Source organism: Sinohyriopsis cumingii, chromosome 6, assembly GCF_028554795.1.
Source record: "Sinohyriopsis cumingii isolate HCF-2022 chromosome 6, ASM2855479v2, whole genome shotgun sequence".
Classification (NCBI taxonomy): domain Eukaryota; kingdom Metazoa; phylum Mollusca; class Bivalvia; order Unionida; family Unionidae; genus Sinohyriopsis; species Sinohyriopsis cumingii.
Genome location: NC_142966.1, coordinates 157,719,491 through 157,738,350, shown reverse-complemented (window position 1 = coordinate 157,738,350; position 18,860 = coordinate 157,719,491). Strand labels below are relative to the sequence as shown.

The following is an 18,860-nucleotide window of genomic DNA, read 5'->3' as shown; positions in this document are numbered from 1 at the left end:
ATCCATGGGATGGAATACTATGGAATGTAAATTTAAAATCTGTGTGATGGAATACTGTGAAATGTAAATGTAAATCATTGAGATGAAATGTTGTGGAATGTAAATGTAAATCCATAGGATGGAATACTATGGAATAAAAATGTAAAACCATTGAATGGAATACTATGGAATGTAAATGTAAATCCATAATATGAAATACTATAAATGTAAAAGTAAATCCATGGGATGGAATACTATGGAATATCCATACAAAAACATGGGATGGAATACTATGGAATGTAAATGTAAATCTGTGTGATAGAATACTGTGAAATGTAAATGTAATTCAATGAGATGAAATGCTATGGAATGTAAATTTAAATCTGTGTGATGGAATACTGTGAAATGTAAATGTAAATCCATGAGATGAAATGCTATGGGATGTAAATGTAAATCCATGAGATGAAATGCTATGGAATGTAAATGTAAATCCATGAGATGAAATGCTATGGGATGTAAATGTAAATCCATGAGATGAAATGCTATGGGATGTAAATGTAAATCCATGAGATGAAATGCTATGGGATGCAAATGTAAATCCATGGGATGGAATACTATGGAATGTAAATTTAAATCTGTGTGATGGAATACTGTGAAATGTAAATGTAAATCCATGAGATAAAATGCTATGGTATGTAAATGTAAATCCATGAGATAAAATGCTATGGGATGTAAATGTAAATCCATGAGTTGAAATGCTATAGGATGTAAATGTAAATCCATGGGACAGAATACTGTGGAATGTAAATGTAAATCCATGAGATGAAATGCTATGGGATGTAAATGTAAATCTATGGGATGGAATACAATGGGATGTAAATGTAAATCCATGAAATGAAATGCTATGGGATGTAAATGTAAATCTATGGGATGGAATACTATGGAATGTAAATTTAAATCTGTATGATGGAATACTGTGAAATGTAAATGTAAATCCATGAGATGAAATGTTATGGAATGTAAATGTAAATCCATGAGATGAAATGCTATGAGATGTAAATGTAAATCCATGAGATAAAATGCTATGGAATGTAAATGTAAATCCATGAGATGAAATGCTATGGGATGTAAATGTAAATCCATGAGTTGAAATGCTATAGGATGTAAAGGTAAATCTATGGGACAGAATACTGTGGAATGTAAATGTAAATCCATGAGATGAAATGCTATGGGATGTAAATGTAAATCTATGGGATGGAATACTATGGGATGCAAATGTAAATCCATGAGATGAAATGCTATGGGATGTAAATGTAAATCCATGAGATGAAATGCTATGGGATGTAAATGTAAATCTATGGGATGGAATACTATGGAATGTAAATTTAAATCTGTGTGATGGAATACTGTGAAATGTAAATGTAAATCATTGAGATGAAATGTTATTGGATGTAAATGTAAATCCATGAGATGAAATGCTATGGGATGTAAATGTAAATCCATGGGATGGAATACTATGGAATGTAAATTTAAATCTGTGTGGTGGAATACTGCATAATAGAAATGTAAATCTGTGTGATGGAATACTGTGAAATGTAAATGTAAATCTATGGGATGGAATATTATGGAATGCAAATGTAAATCTATGGGTTGGAATACTACATAATAGAAATGTAAATCTATGGGATGGAATACTATGGAATGCAAATGTAAATCTAAGGGATGGAATACTACATAGGTGGCGCTATACAGTTTCGCATTTTCCATAGGGTTAGGATTTTAAAGTAAAAGAATTTCCCCGGCTTTCCTCACTGGTTATACTGGCTATTTAAAAAAGAGCTTGTATATCTTAGGTATAATTAAAAGAACCTTTAATTCCCTTTACAGTAATACCTCGTGCATTCGCGTTTCTGGATTCGCGAATTCACGGATTCGCAAAATTTTCATTGGTACCCTCTATGTACATGTTTATTTTATTGAATTGTACCTTAGTTATATGACTTCTGTGACATATGAAGTTTACCTAGTTTACCTTCCTGACAATGACAAAGAAAACGTCAGTCATTAAGTTTACAGTCCCATTCGTTACTTGGTTTTACCTTACTGTGAGTGCAAAAGAAAACAGCAGCCAATGAATTAGTATAAGGGTAATATTAGTATACATGTACCATAATGTAAATGCGCTAGTGTGGCAAATACCCATTAGGTGATACTGTACTCTATTTTTATGTCAACCATTTATTTCTCTTTTTAAGGGCAATGTATTAAGCTAACTTTTAAATGAAATTAAAGTGCTTTGGGAGCATGATTATTTGGGTCATATTTAGGGTTTAAACCCTAGAAATAAGCATTTATTAGCATTTTTAGTGACTCGTACAAAACATTCGCGATTCCTCCTGATCCGCGACTGGTTCTGGAACCTAACCTCACGAATGTTCGAGGTATTACTGTATTTTGGTGTATGATTGATGGGTGTACTATGGGTTATAGAGCATACAGCTTGGCCCTACTTCAAATGTGCACCTTTCAAAAAGTGCTAGCTCTACTTGGTCATTTTCACTTCCTGAACTTCAGAGGTAAATTGTATAAAAAAGAGCCGATAACTTTTTTTTACATTTTATATATTTGGTAATTCGTTCATTGCACTTTCAGAAGCTGGTATTGTCTAGTCTGGCAAAATTCATTTTCCCTATTTTAATAGCTACTATGTATAGTGTACTTTAGACTAATTCAGGCTGATTTTTTAACACAAGGGAGCAGTCATTTTAGTTAGCAGTGTGCTTAAATCATGTAAAATTTCCAAAAGTACAATATCCAAAGAAATATCATCCACATTACATTACTTTAGCATATAGGTATGCCAACATTCTCTCTATTGTGCATGTTTTAAATGCAAACTACTTCACCTTTCATATGTCACTCTCTCTAAAGTACATATTAATTGGTGAGCACCCCTATAATGGAAATATAAATCTATGGGATGGAATATTATGTATTGTAAATGTAAATCTATGGGATGGAATACTATGGAATATAAAAGTAAATTTATGGGATGGAATACTATGGAATATAAATGTAAATCTATGGGATGGAATATTATGCATTGTAAATGTAAATCTATGGGATAGAATACTACATATTGAAATGCAAATCTATGGGATGGAATACTACGTATTGTAAATGTAAATCGATGGGATGGAATACCAAATGTAATACAATGAAATACAAAGGTAAAGTCTTGAAACAGAATATGATGGGACAGCATAACATGATTCATGTAAGAGGAACAAACCAATTTTATATTCAAATAATGCAAATCATTAGCAAATGAAAATCCATGGGATGGAATACAATGGAATGCAAATGTAAAGTGGTGAGATGGAATACTATGGAATAAAAATTTAAATCCATGGGATGGAATACTATGGAATATTAATGTAAATCCATGAAATGGAATACTATGGAATGCAAATGTAAAGTCATTAATTCAGGGGTCTCAAACTCAAACAACCCTGAGGGCCACATGAGGGCATTTTCAATGGCCCAAGGGGCACAAAACCTTTGTTATCTTTCATGACGCCTTGTGACACCAATCATTTTGCGGGCCACAGGATATGGCTCAGAGGACTGCATACAGCCCATGGGATGCGTGTTTGAGACTACTATGGAATATTAATGTAAATCCATGAAATGGAATACTATGCAAATATAAAGCCATGAGATGGAATACTATGGAATATAAATGTAAATACATGGGATGGAATAGTATGGAATGCAAATGTAAAGTCATTAGATGGAATACTATGGAATTTAAAATGTAAATCCATGAAATGGAATACTATGGAATGCAAATGTAAAGTCATTAGATGGAATACTATGGAGAATAAATGTAAATGCATGGGATGGAATAGTAAGGAATGTAAATGTAAATCCATGAAATGGAATACTATGGAATATTAATGTAAATCCATGAAATGGAATACTATGGAATGCAAATGTAAAGTCATTAGATGGAATACTATGGAATAAAAATGTAAATCCATGGGAATGAAATACTATGGAATGCAAATGTAAATCCATGAAATGTAATACTATGGAATATTAATTTAAATCCATGGGATTGAATACAATGGAATGCAAATGTAAAGTTATGAGATGGAATACGACGGAATATAAATGTAAATCCATGGGATGGACTACTATGGAATATAAATGTAAATCCATGGGATGGACTACTATGGAATATAAATGTAAATCCATGGGATGGACTACTATGGAATATAAAATGTCAATCCATGGGATGGAATAGTATGGAATATAAATGTAAATCCATGAAATGTAATACTATGGAATGTAAATGTAAATCCATGAAATGTAATACTATGGAATATAAATGTAAATCCATGAAATGTAATACTATGGAATATAAATGTAAATCCATGGGATGGAATAGTATGGAATATAAAATGTCAATCCATGGGATGGAATAGTATGGAATGCAAATGTAAATCCATGGGATGGACTAGTATGGAATGTAAAATGTCAATCCATAAGACGCAATACCATGATACTAAAGAAATGATATTGTAAATAAGTGTGCATTCTTATGAGAAAGTAAACCAAAAAAAACATCAACTTTCTATCAGTCCACTATAAAGAAAATGTGCATATACTGTACAATGAGAAAAATGATTTAAATGTCACCATTATTAATTACCATATAGTGTCTTATATATCAGGTTTAATTGCAAACGACACAGACCCTGATCTGCCTTTATGTAATGCATCAGCTGATCATGGTCTATATTGTTTGTTCTACTGATTATTCCTACCAAACTTCACAGGCCCAGATTTTCTGATGCATAAGGGGATCAGATATATACACAAGTATGTACTGTAATTAAAGTGCATTATTTGAACATAAAATTGACTTGTTCCTATTACAAGAACATCATTATACTGTCCTATTAAATATAATATGATCAGTTTTACACTTCTACTACAGGAACCATGTTATACTGTCCCATTAAATATGGTATCATCTGTTTTACACTTCTACTACAGGAACCATGTTCTACTGTCCTATTAACAATGGTATTATCTGTTTAACACTTCTACTACAGGAACCATGTTATAGTGTCCTATTAAATATGGTATTATCTGTTTTACACTTCTACTACAGGAACCATGTTCTACTGTCCTATTAAATATGGTATTATCTGTTTTACACTTCTACTACAGGAACCATGTTATACTGTCCTATTAAATATGGTATTATCTGTTTTACACTTGTACTAAATGAACCATGTTATACTGTCCTATTAACAATGGTATTATCAGTTTTACACTTCTACTACAGGAACCAAGTTATACTGTCCCATTAAATATGGCATCATCTGTTTTACACTTGTACTAAATGAACCATGTTATACTGTCCTATTAACAATGGTATTATCAGTTTTACACTTCTACTACAAGAACCATGTTATACTGTCCCATTAAATATGGTATCATCTGTTTTATACTTGTACTAAATGAACCATGTTATACTGTCCTATTAACAATGGTATTATCAGTTTTACACTTCTACTACAAGAACCATGTTATACTTGTCATATTAAATGTGGCATTATATTTTACACTTTTTCTACAGGAACCATGTTATACTTGTCATATTAAATGTGGCATTATATTTTATACTTCTACTACATGAACCATGTTATAATTGTCCTACTAAATATAATATTATCTGTTTTACACTTCCACTACAGGAATCATGTTATTCTGTCCCATTAACTACATATTATTTGTTGGACAAATCTACTACAGGAATCATGTTATACTGTCCCAATATTAATGTATTAAATGTTTTATATTTCTATCATATTATTCAAAGAAAATAACTTTAGGCTTTTAATATTTGAAATTAAAGGCCAGATATTAGTAACTTACACATCAAACTCAACTGGAAATACTTTTAAAAAAATAGCACATAACAGAAAATGTATAGAGTGGTACAGCTGTAGTATAACAGTAAACGTATAGAGTAGTACAGCAATGGAATAACATTAAATGTATGGAGTGGTACAGATGTGTTATACCAGTAAATGTATGGAGTAGTACAGCAGTGTTATAACAGTAAATGTGTGGAGTGGTACAGCAGTGTTATAACAGTAAATGTATGGAGTAATACAGCAGTGGAATAACAGTAAATGTATGGAGTAATGCAGTAGTGGTATCACAGTAAATGTATGGAGTAGTACAACAGTGGTATCACAGTAAATGTATGGAGTGGTACAGCAGTGGTATCACAGTAAATGTATGGAATAGTACAACAGCTGTATGACAGTAAATGTATGGAGTAGTACAGCAGTGGTATCACAGTAAATGTATGGAGTAGTACAACAGTGGTATCACAGTAAATGTATGGAATAGTACAGCAGTGGTATCACAGTAAATGTATGGAATAGTACAGTAGTGGTATCACAGTAAATGTATGGAATAGTACAGTAGTGGTATCACAGTAAATGTATGGAATAGTACAGTAGTGGTATCACAGTAAATGTATGGAATAGTACAGCAGTGGTATCACAGTAAATGTATTGAGTAGTACAACAGTGGTATCACAGTAAATGTATGGAGTGGTACAGTAGTGGTATCACAGTAAATGTATGGAATAGTACAGCAGTGGTATCACAGTAAATGTATGGAATAGTACAGCAGTGGTATCACAGTAAATGTATGGAGTGGTACAGCAGTGGTATCACAGTAAATGTATGGAATAGTACAACAGTTGTATGACAGTAAATGTATGGAGTAGTACAGTAGTGGTATCACAGTAAATGTATGGAATAGTACAGCAGTGGTATCACAGTAAATGTATGGAATAGTACAGCAGTGGAATAACAGTAAATGTATCATACAGCAGTTTTCTTCTCTTACATCTTCAGCCTTGAATGTGTAAGTGATTTGGATTTTTAACATAGCATTAACAATTTTTCAGTCATATCTCTACGAAGTCTGCAGTGTGGCAGTTAATAGTGATGCAACCTCCCACACCTTAGGTGGACACTCTAATGACTTAGGCCACTGGAGCGGTAGCCTTTAATGCAATACCTGACTCAAATTTTACTTTGCTTTAATATCAAACCATTTGCCTGGTGAAAACACAGCCAGTCCAATTAGTAGTCCAAAAGTTAACAGCCACTCCTATGAAAATGTTCCACAAAATGTATTATCTCAACTGCAGAAGAATACCTTTGGGAAATGGTTAAAATCAAGTTTAGATCTTAAAGTTCTGTATAACCAAAAGACCTTACGGTATGTTGCCAAATATGTGTTTGCTATAAACTGGAGTCCAAACCAAAAGGTCTTACTCCAGTTATACGAGACTTCAGTATGATCTAACCTTGACTTAACCTTGACTGTGTATGGATCAGCCTGTAAATCTGCAGTTCTATCAAAAAATTTAAATTCCAGCAAGTAAGCCATTTTAGAATTTTTACAGCCCTTTTTAAGTCTAAAGCAAAAAACAAAACTAATAAAAAAAATACAAAAGTTTCTTGTATACAATGCACAACTCATTGTGTTCAGCATGACTTCAACCTGTTGTATACAATACACAATTGACTGCATTCAGCATGTCTTGAACCTGTTGTATACAATACACAACTGACTGCATTCAGCATGACTTCAACCTGTTGTATACAATACACAATTGACTGCATTCAGCATGACTCAAACCTGTTGTATACAATACACAACTGACTGCATTCAGCATGTCTTGAACCTGTTGTATACAATACACAACTGACTGCATTCAGCGTGACTTCAACCTGTTGTATACAATACACAACTGACTGCATTCAGCATGACTCAAACCTGTTGTATACAATACACAACTGACTGCATTCAGCATGACTTCAACCTGTTGTATACAATACACAACTGACTGCATTCAGCATGACTCGAACCTGTTTTATACTGTTGTTCATTTGCTTCTCATATTTTCACAGTGCCAAGTTGAAAAACTGAACAAAATATTGTGACAAATTTTGGTTAATTTTATGAGATTTAATATTTTCCTTAAGTCATCCATGTATGTTGACTCGAAATATTAACAAAGAGTCCTCTGCGTTAAGTTTAACTAAATAATAAAGAATAATTACATAATAATGATTGTTTAATCCTTCCTACGTACCATCCACAGGTTTACTCAAACTGCATTTTATTATGAAAACAAATGCAAAGGCAGAGAAATCATCATTGGATCTGACTTGGATTCTTGCAACACGAAAATCCATCAAGAAAAAACTCAACACTAGGTAAGAAATAGCATTATTATGTGAGAACTTGAACCCAAGGAGTGATCACAAATTCTGAGATTTTTCCTCACTCTGCAAAAGGTCAGTGATTCCAAAAAAACAAAACAGACCCTGATCTGCTGGTAATTAAGCAGCTGGAGTTAAGGGCCAGAATTTGTACAGCTTGCTGAGTACATAACTGGAGCTCAAGCTCCAAACCAAAATATTAGATACGATGCATGTAGTGCATCTACATCGTGGAATTTAGGCATTCATATTGAGAAGTCACCTATATACTCATTTTTAAGTCCAGTACAACTGCAAAGAACATTGAACATGACCTCCCATCAGCAGATTAGGGTCTATGTTGTATGTTCTACTGTTTACACCTAACAAACTGCAGAGATCCAGGTCTTCCAGCACATAATGCACTGGCAGATCTTGGTCTGTGCAGTTTGCACTTGGGCTCATCTTATATGCAAGTATATATGGTAAGACTTTTGCAAAATCAATGTTTACTGTGCAACTCAAAATGATGTCATCATTACATTCTGATGTCACTGCTATTGTGTATGTAACATCACTTTTGACCAAGGTACATCATAGTGCTATCAACTCTAGAAGAGATGGACATAAACTGGCATGACCACTCTTCTATCTCTTATTAAATAATGAAAATAAAAAATTCTTTAACAATTTTATTAACCAGAATCAAAGTCCTGGGGGAAAAAATCAAGTCAAGAAAAAGTATATGAAACATTTGGAAGTCTTTAGCAATTTATATCTGCTGCAAATTAGCTGTGCATGCATTTTGTTACTGAAAACCATTTTGATCTCAATAAGTGTGTCAAAATGAAAACAAAAATTCATACTTCAACACAGCATTTTCTTTGTGTGTTTGATAAGCAGTCTATGATATTTTTGCCTTTTTAAGAATTTTTAAATACTCTTTCAGCTATTATTCTAAAGACAATTAAGGACTGTGTATTGAACTTTATTTTGGGACAGAATTCAACTTAGATTAGCATGAGAAAATGCAAACCAGCCGATAAATTTATAAGTGATTTTGGACTGCTGGACCCTTAACTATGTGTAAATATAATTTCTTATAAAAAGTTAAATAATTCAAAAGAGAGATAGCATTTGAAACTAAATGTACTTTTGCATGCAGGTAGATACAATCATGTGTGTACTGACCAGTGGCAATGTAAAGAAACCAGTAAACATTTTGGTGAAACATTTCAAAGTTTTGCTTCAGTAGCAATTAATTAGGAGCCAAAAGGATGGTCTTGATAAAAAATGTTGTTGCTTTGATTACCTATCAAAGTTTAGCTTAAGCTCTACTGCATATAAAACATGTAAGGTACAAAACATTATGCAAACCTCCAGATCAGAGCCTTCCCAGTTTGGAATACTGGGAGTCTGAAGTTCTGTAAATGGCCATCTTTCTGAGACTGAATCATTCCAAGTGAATCTGTCTGTGGATATATCACTTAGAAATCTACTTGTCAAAAAGTCATTGCCACCCACTGAGAACCTTCCTGTCTGGGGTACACTGGTCCCTACAGCAACTTCACCATCTGGAAAAGGGGATGGGGAGTCCTCCCATGGGGGTATATCAGTTGGCCCAGCTTTCACTGGCAAGCCCCTTCTGTCCTTGATAAATTTTTGAAAAGATGCATCTTCCTTATGGGATTTAGTTTTGTCCGATTTCTGTTTTCTGCTAGCTGATGACAATGTTGACCGAGCAGAAACTAATGTGCCCTTCAATACTTGCTTTGCCTCAAGTTTTTGATTTTCTTTACCAAATCTCTGAAAATTCATAAAATTAAAAAATATTGTCAAAGCTCTGTATTTTCATAATCAACTTTAATTTAATTATTTTTGTTTAAATTGATATTAAGTAATTTAGGAGAAGAACTGCAATCAAGCAAGCATGCAAAAGATGTTTTTGATGAGGAGGAATTGTTGAAAGGTAACATTTCAATAAACAGTTTATCATTAGATAATACCTGTGGTTCTCAACACTTGATCATAATTGCTTTTATTTTTATTTAATTAAAATGAAGATCTACACTGCTTGAAAAAAAAATCATAATCATTTTAGTTTCATAAAGCCATAAAAAATTAATACAACTCTTAAGAGACGTTGTAGCATCATGAGATTTAAAATATAGTTTAAATGTGTTTAACAAAAGTCTTTCTGAATCCCTAATAAATTCAAATAGTAAAACCACTGATCACTACATAAAAGGCTTTCTGGAGCTCAGAATAATTAAAATAATAAAATCTCCTGATTACTACACAAAAGTCTTTCTGAAGCAAAGAAAAATTCAAACAATAAAACCACTGATAACCTCCTGCCATATTGTCTCAATCTCAATGAATTTATTTTAAAAACACGAAAAGAAAAATTCTTAAAATAATAAACCTATATTGATTTTGTATTCATTTAAAAAACAATGACTGTTGGACAGATAATTAGAGTTAATGAATAGTGTAAAAATTACATTAGTTTAATTAACAGAAATATATAATTTATAATTATATACGCTAGTTTACAGCCCTAGTACTTGATAAAGACTCTTCCGGTTTTAAGGCAAAAATTACAGATTTTTTTCAATTATTCCTAAGAATTATTTGAACTGGTTAAAATTGCATCATGTGATTCTCATTGTTCATAACCCCAGAACAGAACTACTTCTGAAAAATGTTTTTCCAGGTTTCTATATTTAGCCAGCTATATTTACACATTTTGCAAAGAAAGCTTCAAACATAAGAGACCACAAAATTTAAACTAAGTAATCTCATCCAACCAAGCACAAGCCATGGATATTCATGCAGTGTGTAATCAATCTTGAAATTTATGACTTCTTAAAATCAGTAAAATATGAAGCTCAATTCATAACTTAACAAATATTTAAAAAATGTACATAGAATTCTACACTACCATATATACCCACTTATAAGTCAATTATAACTGTAAATAACATAGACCCAAATCTGCCACTTCATAATGCGCTAGCAGATCAGGGTCTGTATTACTTGTTCTACTGATTACTTCTAACAAACTGCAAAGACCCAGATCTGCAAGCACATTGTGTGATGGCAGATAGCAGATCTGTCTTATAAGTGTGTATATACAGTAAATTTAATTCCATTCTAAGACCAACAGTTTCTGAAATGTTCAAGATCAACTTAATACTTTTATGTAACTTTCAGTCAAAATTACAAGAAGTCACAGAAATACTTATTTTTAAACTTATCTTGGAAGAGGAAAAAGGGAATTAATCAAATCAAAGATATAACTTATATTTACAGAGTTGTTTCCCATGTATCAAAAATACCCTATATACTTACTGGTCCAGTTCTGAGGGTATGTTTGTTCGCCTGATACCATGCATACACTTTTTTTAAATACTCCCTTTGCTTCTGAGCCTGTTGACTGAAGTCAGAATACAAATAAGACAAGTTTAAATGGGGTGACAAAAGTATATATTCAACAAGAATACAACACATATCAATAATATAGAAGAAAAAAATTGATAACACAGAATTTTGTGAATTATGTAAATTCAAAACAATGTCAATAAAAAAACTAGTTTTAAAAATAAAATTCTTCCAAATATTATTCAATTTAAAGTATACAAAATGTATTATAGTATATACAATAAACAATACTCATTAATACACTGTCAACATTCAATGTTCAGAATTTACTAAATATGAAAATCTAAAGAAATGAGAATAATTTAATTGATAGTGTACCCATGTTTGGCTGATCTGCATAAGAATGATGAGACATAGCAGGCATTTACAAATCCCTAAAATATATTTGCCCAGTCAGAAAAGTAATACAAACTTTTACTTGTCCTGATTATACTTTTAATTGCCCTTGGTATATACTAGAGCTTAATCAACCAGCCACTATACAAATATTAAAGTAGACAGTGTAAATTACCTATACTATAGAAATATTAAAGTGGACAGTGTAACTTACCTATACTATAGAAATATTAAAGTGGACAGTGCAAATTACCTATACTATAGAAATATTAAAGTGGACAGTGTAACTTACCTATACTATAGAAATATTAAAGTGGACAGTGCAAATTACCTATACTATAGAAATATTAAAGTGGACAGTGTAAATTACCTATACTATAAAATATTAAAATGGACAGTGTAAATTACCTATACTATAAAAATAATAAAGTGGACAGTGTAAATTACCTATACTATAGATATATTAAAGTGGACAGCAAAAATTGCATATACTATAGAAATATTAAAGTGGACAGTGTAAATTACCTATACTATAGAAATATTAAGGTGGACAGCATTAATTACCTATAATATAGAAATATTAAAGTGGACAGCATAAATTACCTATACTGTAAAAATATTAAAGTGGACAGTGTAACTTACCTATACTATAGAAATATTAAAGTGGACAGTGTAAATTACCTATACTATAGAAATATTAAAGTGGACAGTGTAAATTACCTATACTATAGAAATATTAAAGTGGACAGCAAATATTGCCTATACTGTAAAAATATTAAAGTGGACAGCATTAATTACCTATACTATAGAAATATTAAAGTGGTCAGTATAAATTACCTATATTTGATCATGTTAAAAACTGTTTACGAAAACGTATTCTCACTGGAAATTTTCACTTGCTATTTCAAGCTAAGCAAGCAAATTTAACCCCTGCATAGGGATCACTTTTCGGTTCTGACAGTATCATCTTGTGTTAACATTCTGGCAAGTCAGATATGAGGTTGGGAGGTTGAGGGAGACATCAATGCAAAGATGCAGTGACACACTGGGCTCCACAGAACACTTGTTCTCAAACTGTACTATCCAAAGCCCTTACAACAAATTGGGTAAAATATACAGCGAAGAAAGACACGAAGCTACTGGCAAGCTTTCTCACATACCCACAGTGGCCAAGCCAAGACTAAAACTCACGTGGACAGACATGAGATGTGAGTGATCCATAAAGGCAAGCACCTTAGACCACTTGGCCACCCTTAGACCACTTGGCCACCAAGGGGACAACTGATGTAAAGTAATCACAGGGTTGCTCACATTATACTGGGGTAAAATAATCAAAAAGACTATTAAAAAAATTGGCCACAAGCAACAACAAAAATAGGGTATCTTACATTGTAAATTCTTGTTTTTTGTGTGTATTAGTCTTAGTGTTTTTGCAAAAGATGTGTTTTGCTAGTACTTAAGTTTGTCATTTGATAATGTGTCTTTTTTTGTTTAAAGAGCAGAATAATTGTTCATTGGGTCTTCAAAACTCGAGGTTTGTAGCAACCACAAAACCCATGAAAATTTGTACCCCATGATAGACAGTGAATTCAGCAGTATATAAATCCAAATCAAAACTGGACTACTGTACACTCACATGTTAGCTGAATTCAAGTGCAAACTGCACAGGTCCAGATCAGCCATTGCATAATATGCTAGCATAGACCCCAACCTTCAGTGCATTATGTGACACCAGATCTGTTTCTAATTATCATGCCATTTGTTAGGAGTAATTAGTAGAACAAATAACATAGATCCTGATCTGCCAGAGCATTAAGCAGGAATATAGAGCACAGTAGCATACTGAAGAGTATACAGGGCAGTGTTATACTGAGGAATATACAAGGTAGCGGTATACTGAGGAATATACAGGCCAATGGTAAAATGAGGAACATACATGGCAGTGGTATACTGAGGAATATATAGGGCAGTGATATAATGAGGAATGTACAGGACAGTGGAATATTTAGGAATATACAAGGTAGTGGTATACTGATTAATATACCGGGTAGTGGTATACTAATTAATATACAGGACAATGGTATGCTGAGGAGCTTCTTAATGAGGTACCTATGAAACATAATCTTGAATAAGGTCATTTCTAGGGTGGAGTGGTCTCTCTTGAATGGGGCCTGACATGTGCAATACCAATATCACAGCAAGAACATGTACCAAATCTACAATGATCTAAACTTAAGTGTAATTACTGATGGTGTACCTACCTCTTGACTTCACAAAGCATCTTAATCAAAATATTGTAGAATTTGGTATCTCTCTCAGCTTGTTCTCTGTAAAAAAATAACAGTAAAAGATAAGTATGAACAGTTCACCATCATATGTCACAAGAATGTGGCATATATCTGATTTATGGCAGTGGCATTATGTGACAGTCTTTCACAAAAATTGATCAAAGTATTTGAAGAAATCCAAGCAGCTCTGACAAGAAAGAAAGCAAGAATAAATATCTACTACTTCAGTGTCTTTGGCACACTACAACATCTTTGCAAAACACTGCTTGTAAGAAAATTACAGGCAAATACTTGATTTAATTCCGATGCTACCATCTTGAACATAATTAATTCAAGGAAAGTTGTTGCCTCTAATTTTGGTAATAAGCAGTGTTTTGTGAAAACAGTCAAACATACGGAAGACATAAAAAAAATAGTAACTACTGCAGCTAATTTTCTTGTTACAGTGGCTCTGATTTTTCCAAACACTTTGACAATTTTTTCTATTCAGCAGAATGTGTGTGTGTGTGTGTGTGTGTGTGTGTGTGTGTTTGTGTGTGTGTGTCAGAGAGAGAGAGAGAGATTTGGATTTTTAATGTAGCTTTAACAATTTTTCAATCATAATGCTACAATGTCTGCAGTGTGACAGTTTATATTGATGTCTGTTACTGGGGCATCAAGCCACAGACATGTAGCATCATGTCCCACCCAGTCAAACTATCCTGACAACAGGCCAATACTAACCTCTTAATACTGAGCACCAAGCAAAGCAGCTGCTAACACCATTTTTATGAGTCTTTGGGATGACTTATCTGGGGTTCAAACTTATGACCTCCCACACCCATGATGGATACTCCAACAACTTAGGAGACCAGAGTAGTCAGGTGAAAGGAGCTGAGATTTAAACTAATGCAAATAAAAGCCTGATGTGTTCCAAATTCCCATAATCTTTGATGGTGAGCTTGTATAAATAATAAGTAACAATATTAGTAACTAACATGGATAAACACTTGTACGTAAGCATTCAAAGTCAGAAGATTTAAACTGTTTTTTTAATCAAAAATTTAATTTTGGTGTCTGATGAAACAAACTTAGCTCAATTGAAACCTGCATAATAAAGACACTAGAGGGACAACACAATTATACCCTTTTTGCTGACAGTTATTCTTTATAAATTTATATCAGTGAGTTAAAAAATTGGTTCAGAAATACACTTTCTGAGTAGTTGTCCCTTATAATGTCTGCTATGATTGATTTCACTGTACTAAAGAATAACTAAATATACTCGTTTACAAGTTGAATCAAATTAGAAACAACACAAACTCAGATATGCAGTTTGTTTTGGAGTAATTAGTAGAGAAAACAACAAAGACCCTGATTTTCCAGCACATTATATGCAGTTTGTTTGGAGTAATCAGTAAAAAAACAACAAAGACCCTGATTTGCCAGCACGTTATATGCAGTTTGTTTGGAGTAATCAGTAGAGAAAACAACAAAGACCCTGATTTGCTAACACATTATATGCAGTTTGTTTGGAGTAATCAGTAGAGAAAACAACAAAGACCCTGATTTGCCAACACATTATATGCAGTTTGTTTGGAGTAATCAGTAGAGAAAACAACAAAGACCCTGATTTGCTAACACATTATATGCAGTTTGTTTGGAGTAATCAGTAGAGAAAACAACAAAGACCCTGATTTGCCAACACATTATATGCAGTTTGTTTGGAGTAATCAGTAGAGAAAATAACAAAGACCCTGATTTGCCAGCACATTATATGCAGTCTGTTTGGAGTAATTAGTAGAGAAAACAACAAAGACCCTGATTTGCCAACACATTATATGATGGCAGATCAAAGTCTATGTTGGTTGCAGTTGGAGTCGACTTACAAGTGATTATATATGGTATATAGCCAAACAACAAAAATAATTTTAGAATGAATTTAATTACGGTAATAAAAATAACAAAATTTTCAATGTTTATGATGTTATTTGTTCACAAATGTACTAAGAGAATTCATGAAATATATTTGATTATATTTCACAGATTTGACAAATTTGTATGTTGTTTATAAAATCTTGTATAATAAGCAATATTTTGCATTTTTAAGGAGATATACCTATTCAAAAATAAAATATACATGATATATGCAATGAAATAGAACAAACTTTGATAACTTAAATATATATGACTTAAACACCCTGCATTGCTAGAATGACAAATTCAGCCCTGTTGTGAAAAATGTTGACCCACAAGTGCTTTTAGTGTCTGAGGTTCTAATGTACACAAGTGCTTTGAGTGTTTGAGGTTCTAATGTCCACTAGGGCTTTGCATGTTTGAGGTTCTAATGTCCACAAGTTCTTTGAGTGTTTGAGGTTCTAATGTCCACAAGGACTTTGCATGTTTGAGGTTCTAATGTCCACAAGGACTTTGCATGTTTGAGGTACTAATGTCCACAAGTGCTTTAAGTGTTTGAGGTTCTAATGTACACAAGTGCTTTGAGTGTTTGAGGTTCTAATGTACACAAGTGCTTTAAGTGTTTGAGGTTCTAATGTCCACTAGGGCTTTGCATGTTTGAGGTTCTAATGTCCACAAGTGCTTTGAGTGTTTAAGGTTCTAATGTCCACAAGTGCTTGGAGTGTTTGAGGTTCTAATGTATGCAAGTGCTTTGAGTGTTTGAGGTTCTAATGTCCACAAGTACTTTGAGTGTTTGAGGTTCTAATGTCCACAAGTGCTTTGAGTGTTTAAGGTTCTAATGTCCACAAGTGCTTGGAGTGTTTGAGGTTCTAATGTATGCAAGTGCTTTGAGTGTTTGAGGTTCTAATGTCCACAAGTACTTTGAGTGTTTGAGGTTCTAATGTCCACAAGGACTTTGCGTGTTTGAGGTTCTAATGTCCACAAGTGCTTTGCATGTTTCAGGTTCTAATGTCCACAAGTGCTTTGAGTGTTTGAGGTTCTAATGTACACAAGTATAGCCATATTAAAGTAAAACAAAATCTGGGTCAATAGTTGCCCTCATTTCTTGGGAATCTACAAAAATGACATAGACTGAAATTCACAGAAATATTCCTTGGTTTGATTACCATATATAACTTACAGAAGATCCTTGGCTTTCCCTGTCAAGTGAGCCAGTTTCATATCTCTATGATGTCTCTCTATGGCAAAGTACATGTCCTGGAACTCTTGTGTTATCATCAACTAAAACAAACAAGGATACATTTATTTGCAAAAGATCTGATTTACAAAGAAAGAAGTAAAACCATAACTTCATGACAGATGCTTATGACTTTATAGCCTTCACATATGTATACATGATACAGCACTTTCTTTTTATCACCTGTTAATAGGAGTCATCTAAGTGACCGCCATAAGAAAATCAATATCAGACTGAAAATCAATGGAAAAATAAGGGTAGAAAACCGATAATAGTTTCCATCTCCATAAGAAAATCAAAATTAGTTGAAAATCAGTGTTAAAATAAAGGCAGAAATCCATAATAATTTCTTTACTTCTCAACTGATTTTACCGAACTATGCACCAAAATGTTTGTTTTCTCATGCAAGTTTGATAACCAGGGAGAAATAACACTTTTGACATATGTCACAAATGCTCAAAACAGCACTCAGAAGTTCTATGTAATTGACCATGTGTTAATTATAATTGAGTTCTTCTATACTAAGATATGTTTCCACAAGTTTTATCATAATACCAAATAAAAGGCAAATAGTAGGTAACTTACTACTTCTACTATTACTACTACTACTACTACTAATAATAATAATAATAATAATAATAATAATAATATTTTTATTAATAATTTTATTTAAAGATACATAGCTACAAACACAATAATGAGAAAAAGAATGAAAAATAGCTATATTTATATGTGGATATAATAAACAGAAATTTGTTTAAGAATGTCCTCCAGCTAGGAACATTGTATATACACAGAATAAAAATATGTTCACATCAAAATGGAAGATTTTAGAAAATGTATATTTTAAATTGCAACGCATTCAAATCAAACAGGTTACACTTTTCATGCACTGAATTAAAATAAAAAATTAAATGCATTTATATTTATACTTTATCTAATTTCCTTTGATATTCTGTTTCAAATTAGTGACCCAGAATTTTGAAATCATTTCTTCAAGAGTTCTTTATTTGGTAGTGTTGCCTTGCTTTCTAGCATGAAATAGTTCTTGAGATATACTGGGGCCATACTGTTTTAAACTTTGTGCATAAGATTAGCTAATACCCTGTGGTCTAGTGTTAATTTATTAACTACTAATGCTCATGCCCTATAGTCTAGCACTGTCAATTTTTGAACTACTATTGCTAATGCCCTATAATCTAGCACTGTCAATTTTTGGACTACTATTGCTAATGCCCTATAGTCTAGCACTGTCAATTTTTGAACTACTGATGCTATACTTAGCTTTCCTACCAGCATAGAAAATATTCTATCAATGAAAAAGATACTTCTATTGAACTTGCCAGACATGTGTATAGCTTTGGAACATCT

At 32.7% G+C, this 18,860-nt stretch overlaps 1 protein-coding gene across 1 annotated transcript in view; it reads right to left on the bottom strand.

Annotated features, from left to right (window-relative positions):
- LOC149798366 (uncharacterized) overlaps positions 1 to 18,860 on the bottom strand; it is a 211,359-nt gene that overhangs the window by 159,184 nt on the left and 33,315 nt on the right. The window contains exons 2-5 of the mRNA XM_089960868.1: positions 17,433 to 17,533; positions 14,330 to 14,395; positions 11,643 to 11,727; positions 9,666 to 10,094 (exon numbers count right to left, since the gene is read on the bottom strand). Coding sequence (XP_089816994.1) covers positions 9,666 to 10,094; positions 11,643 to 11,727; positions 14,330 to 14,395; positions 17,433 to 17,533 — 681 coding nt within the window. The remainder of the gene's footprint in view (positions 1 to 9,665; positions 10,095 to 11,642; positions 11,728 to 14,329; positions 14,396 to 17,432; positions 17,534 to 18,860) is intronic.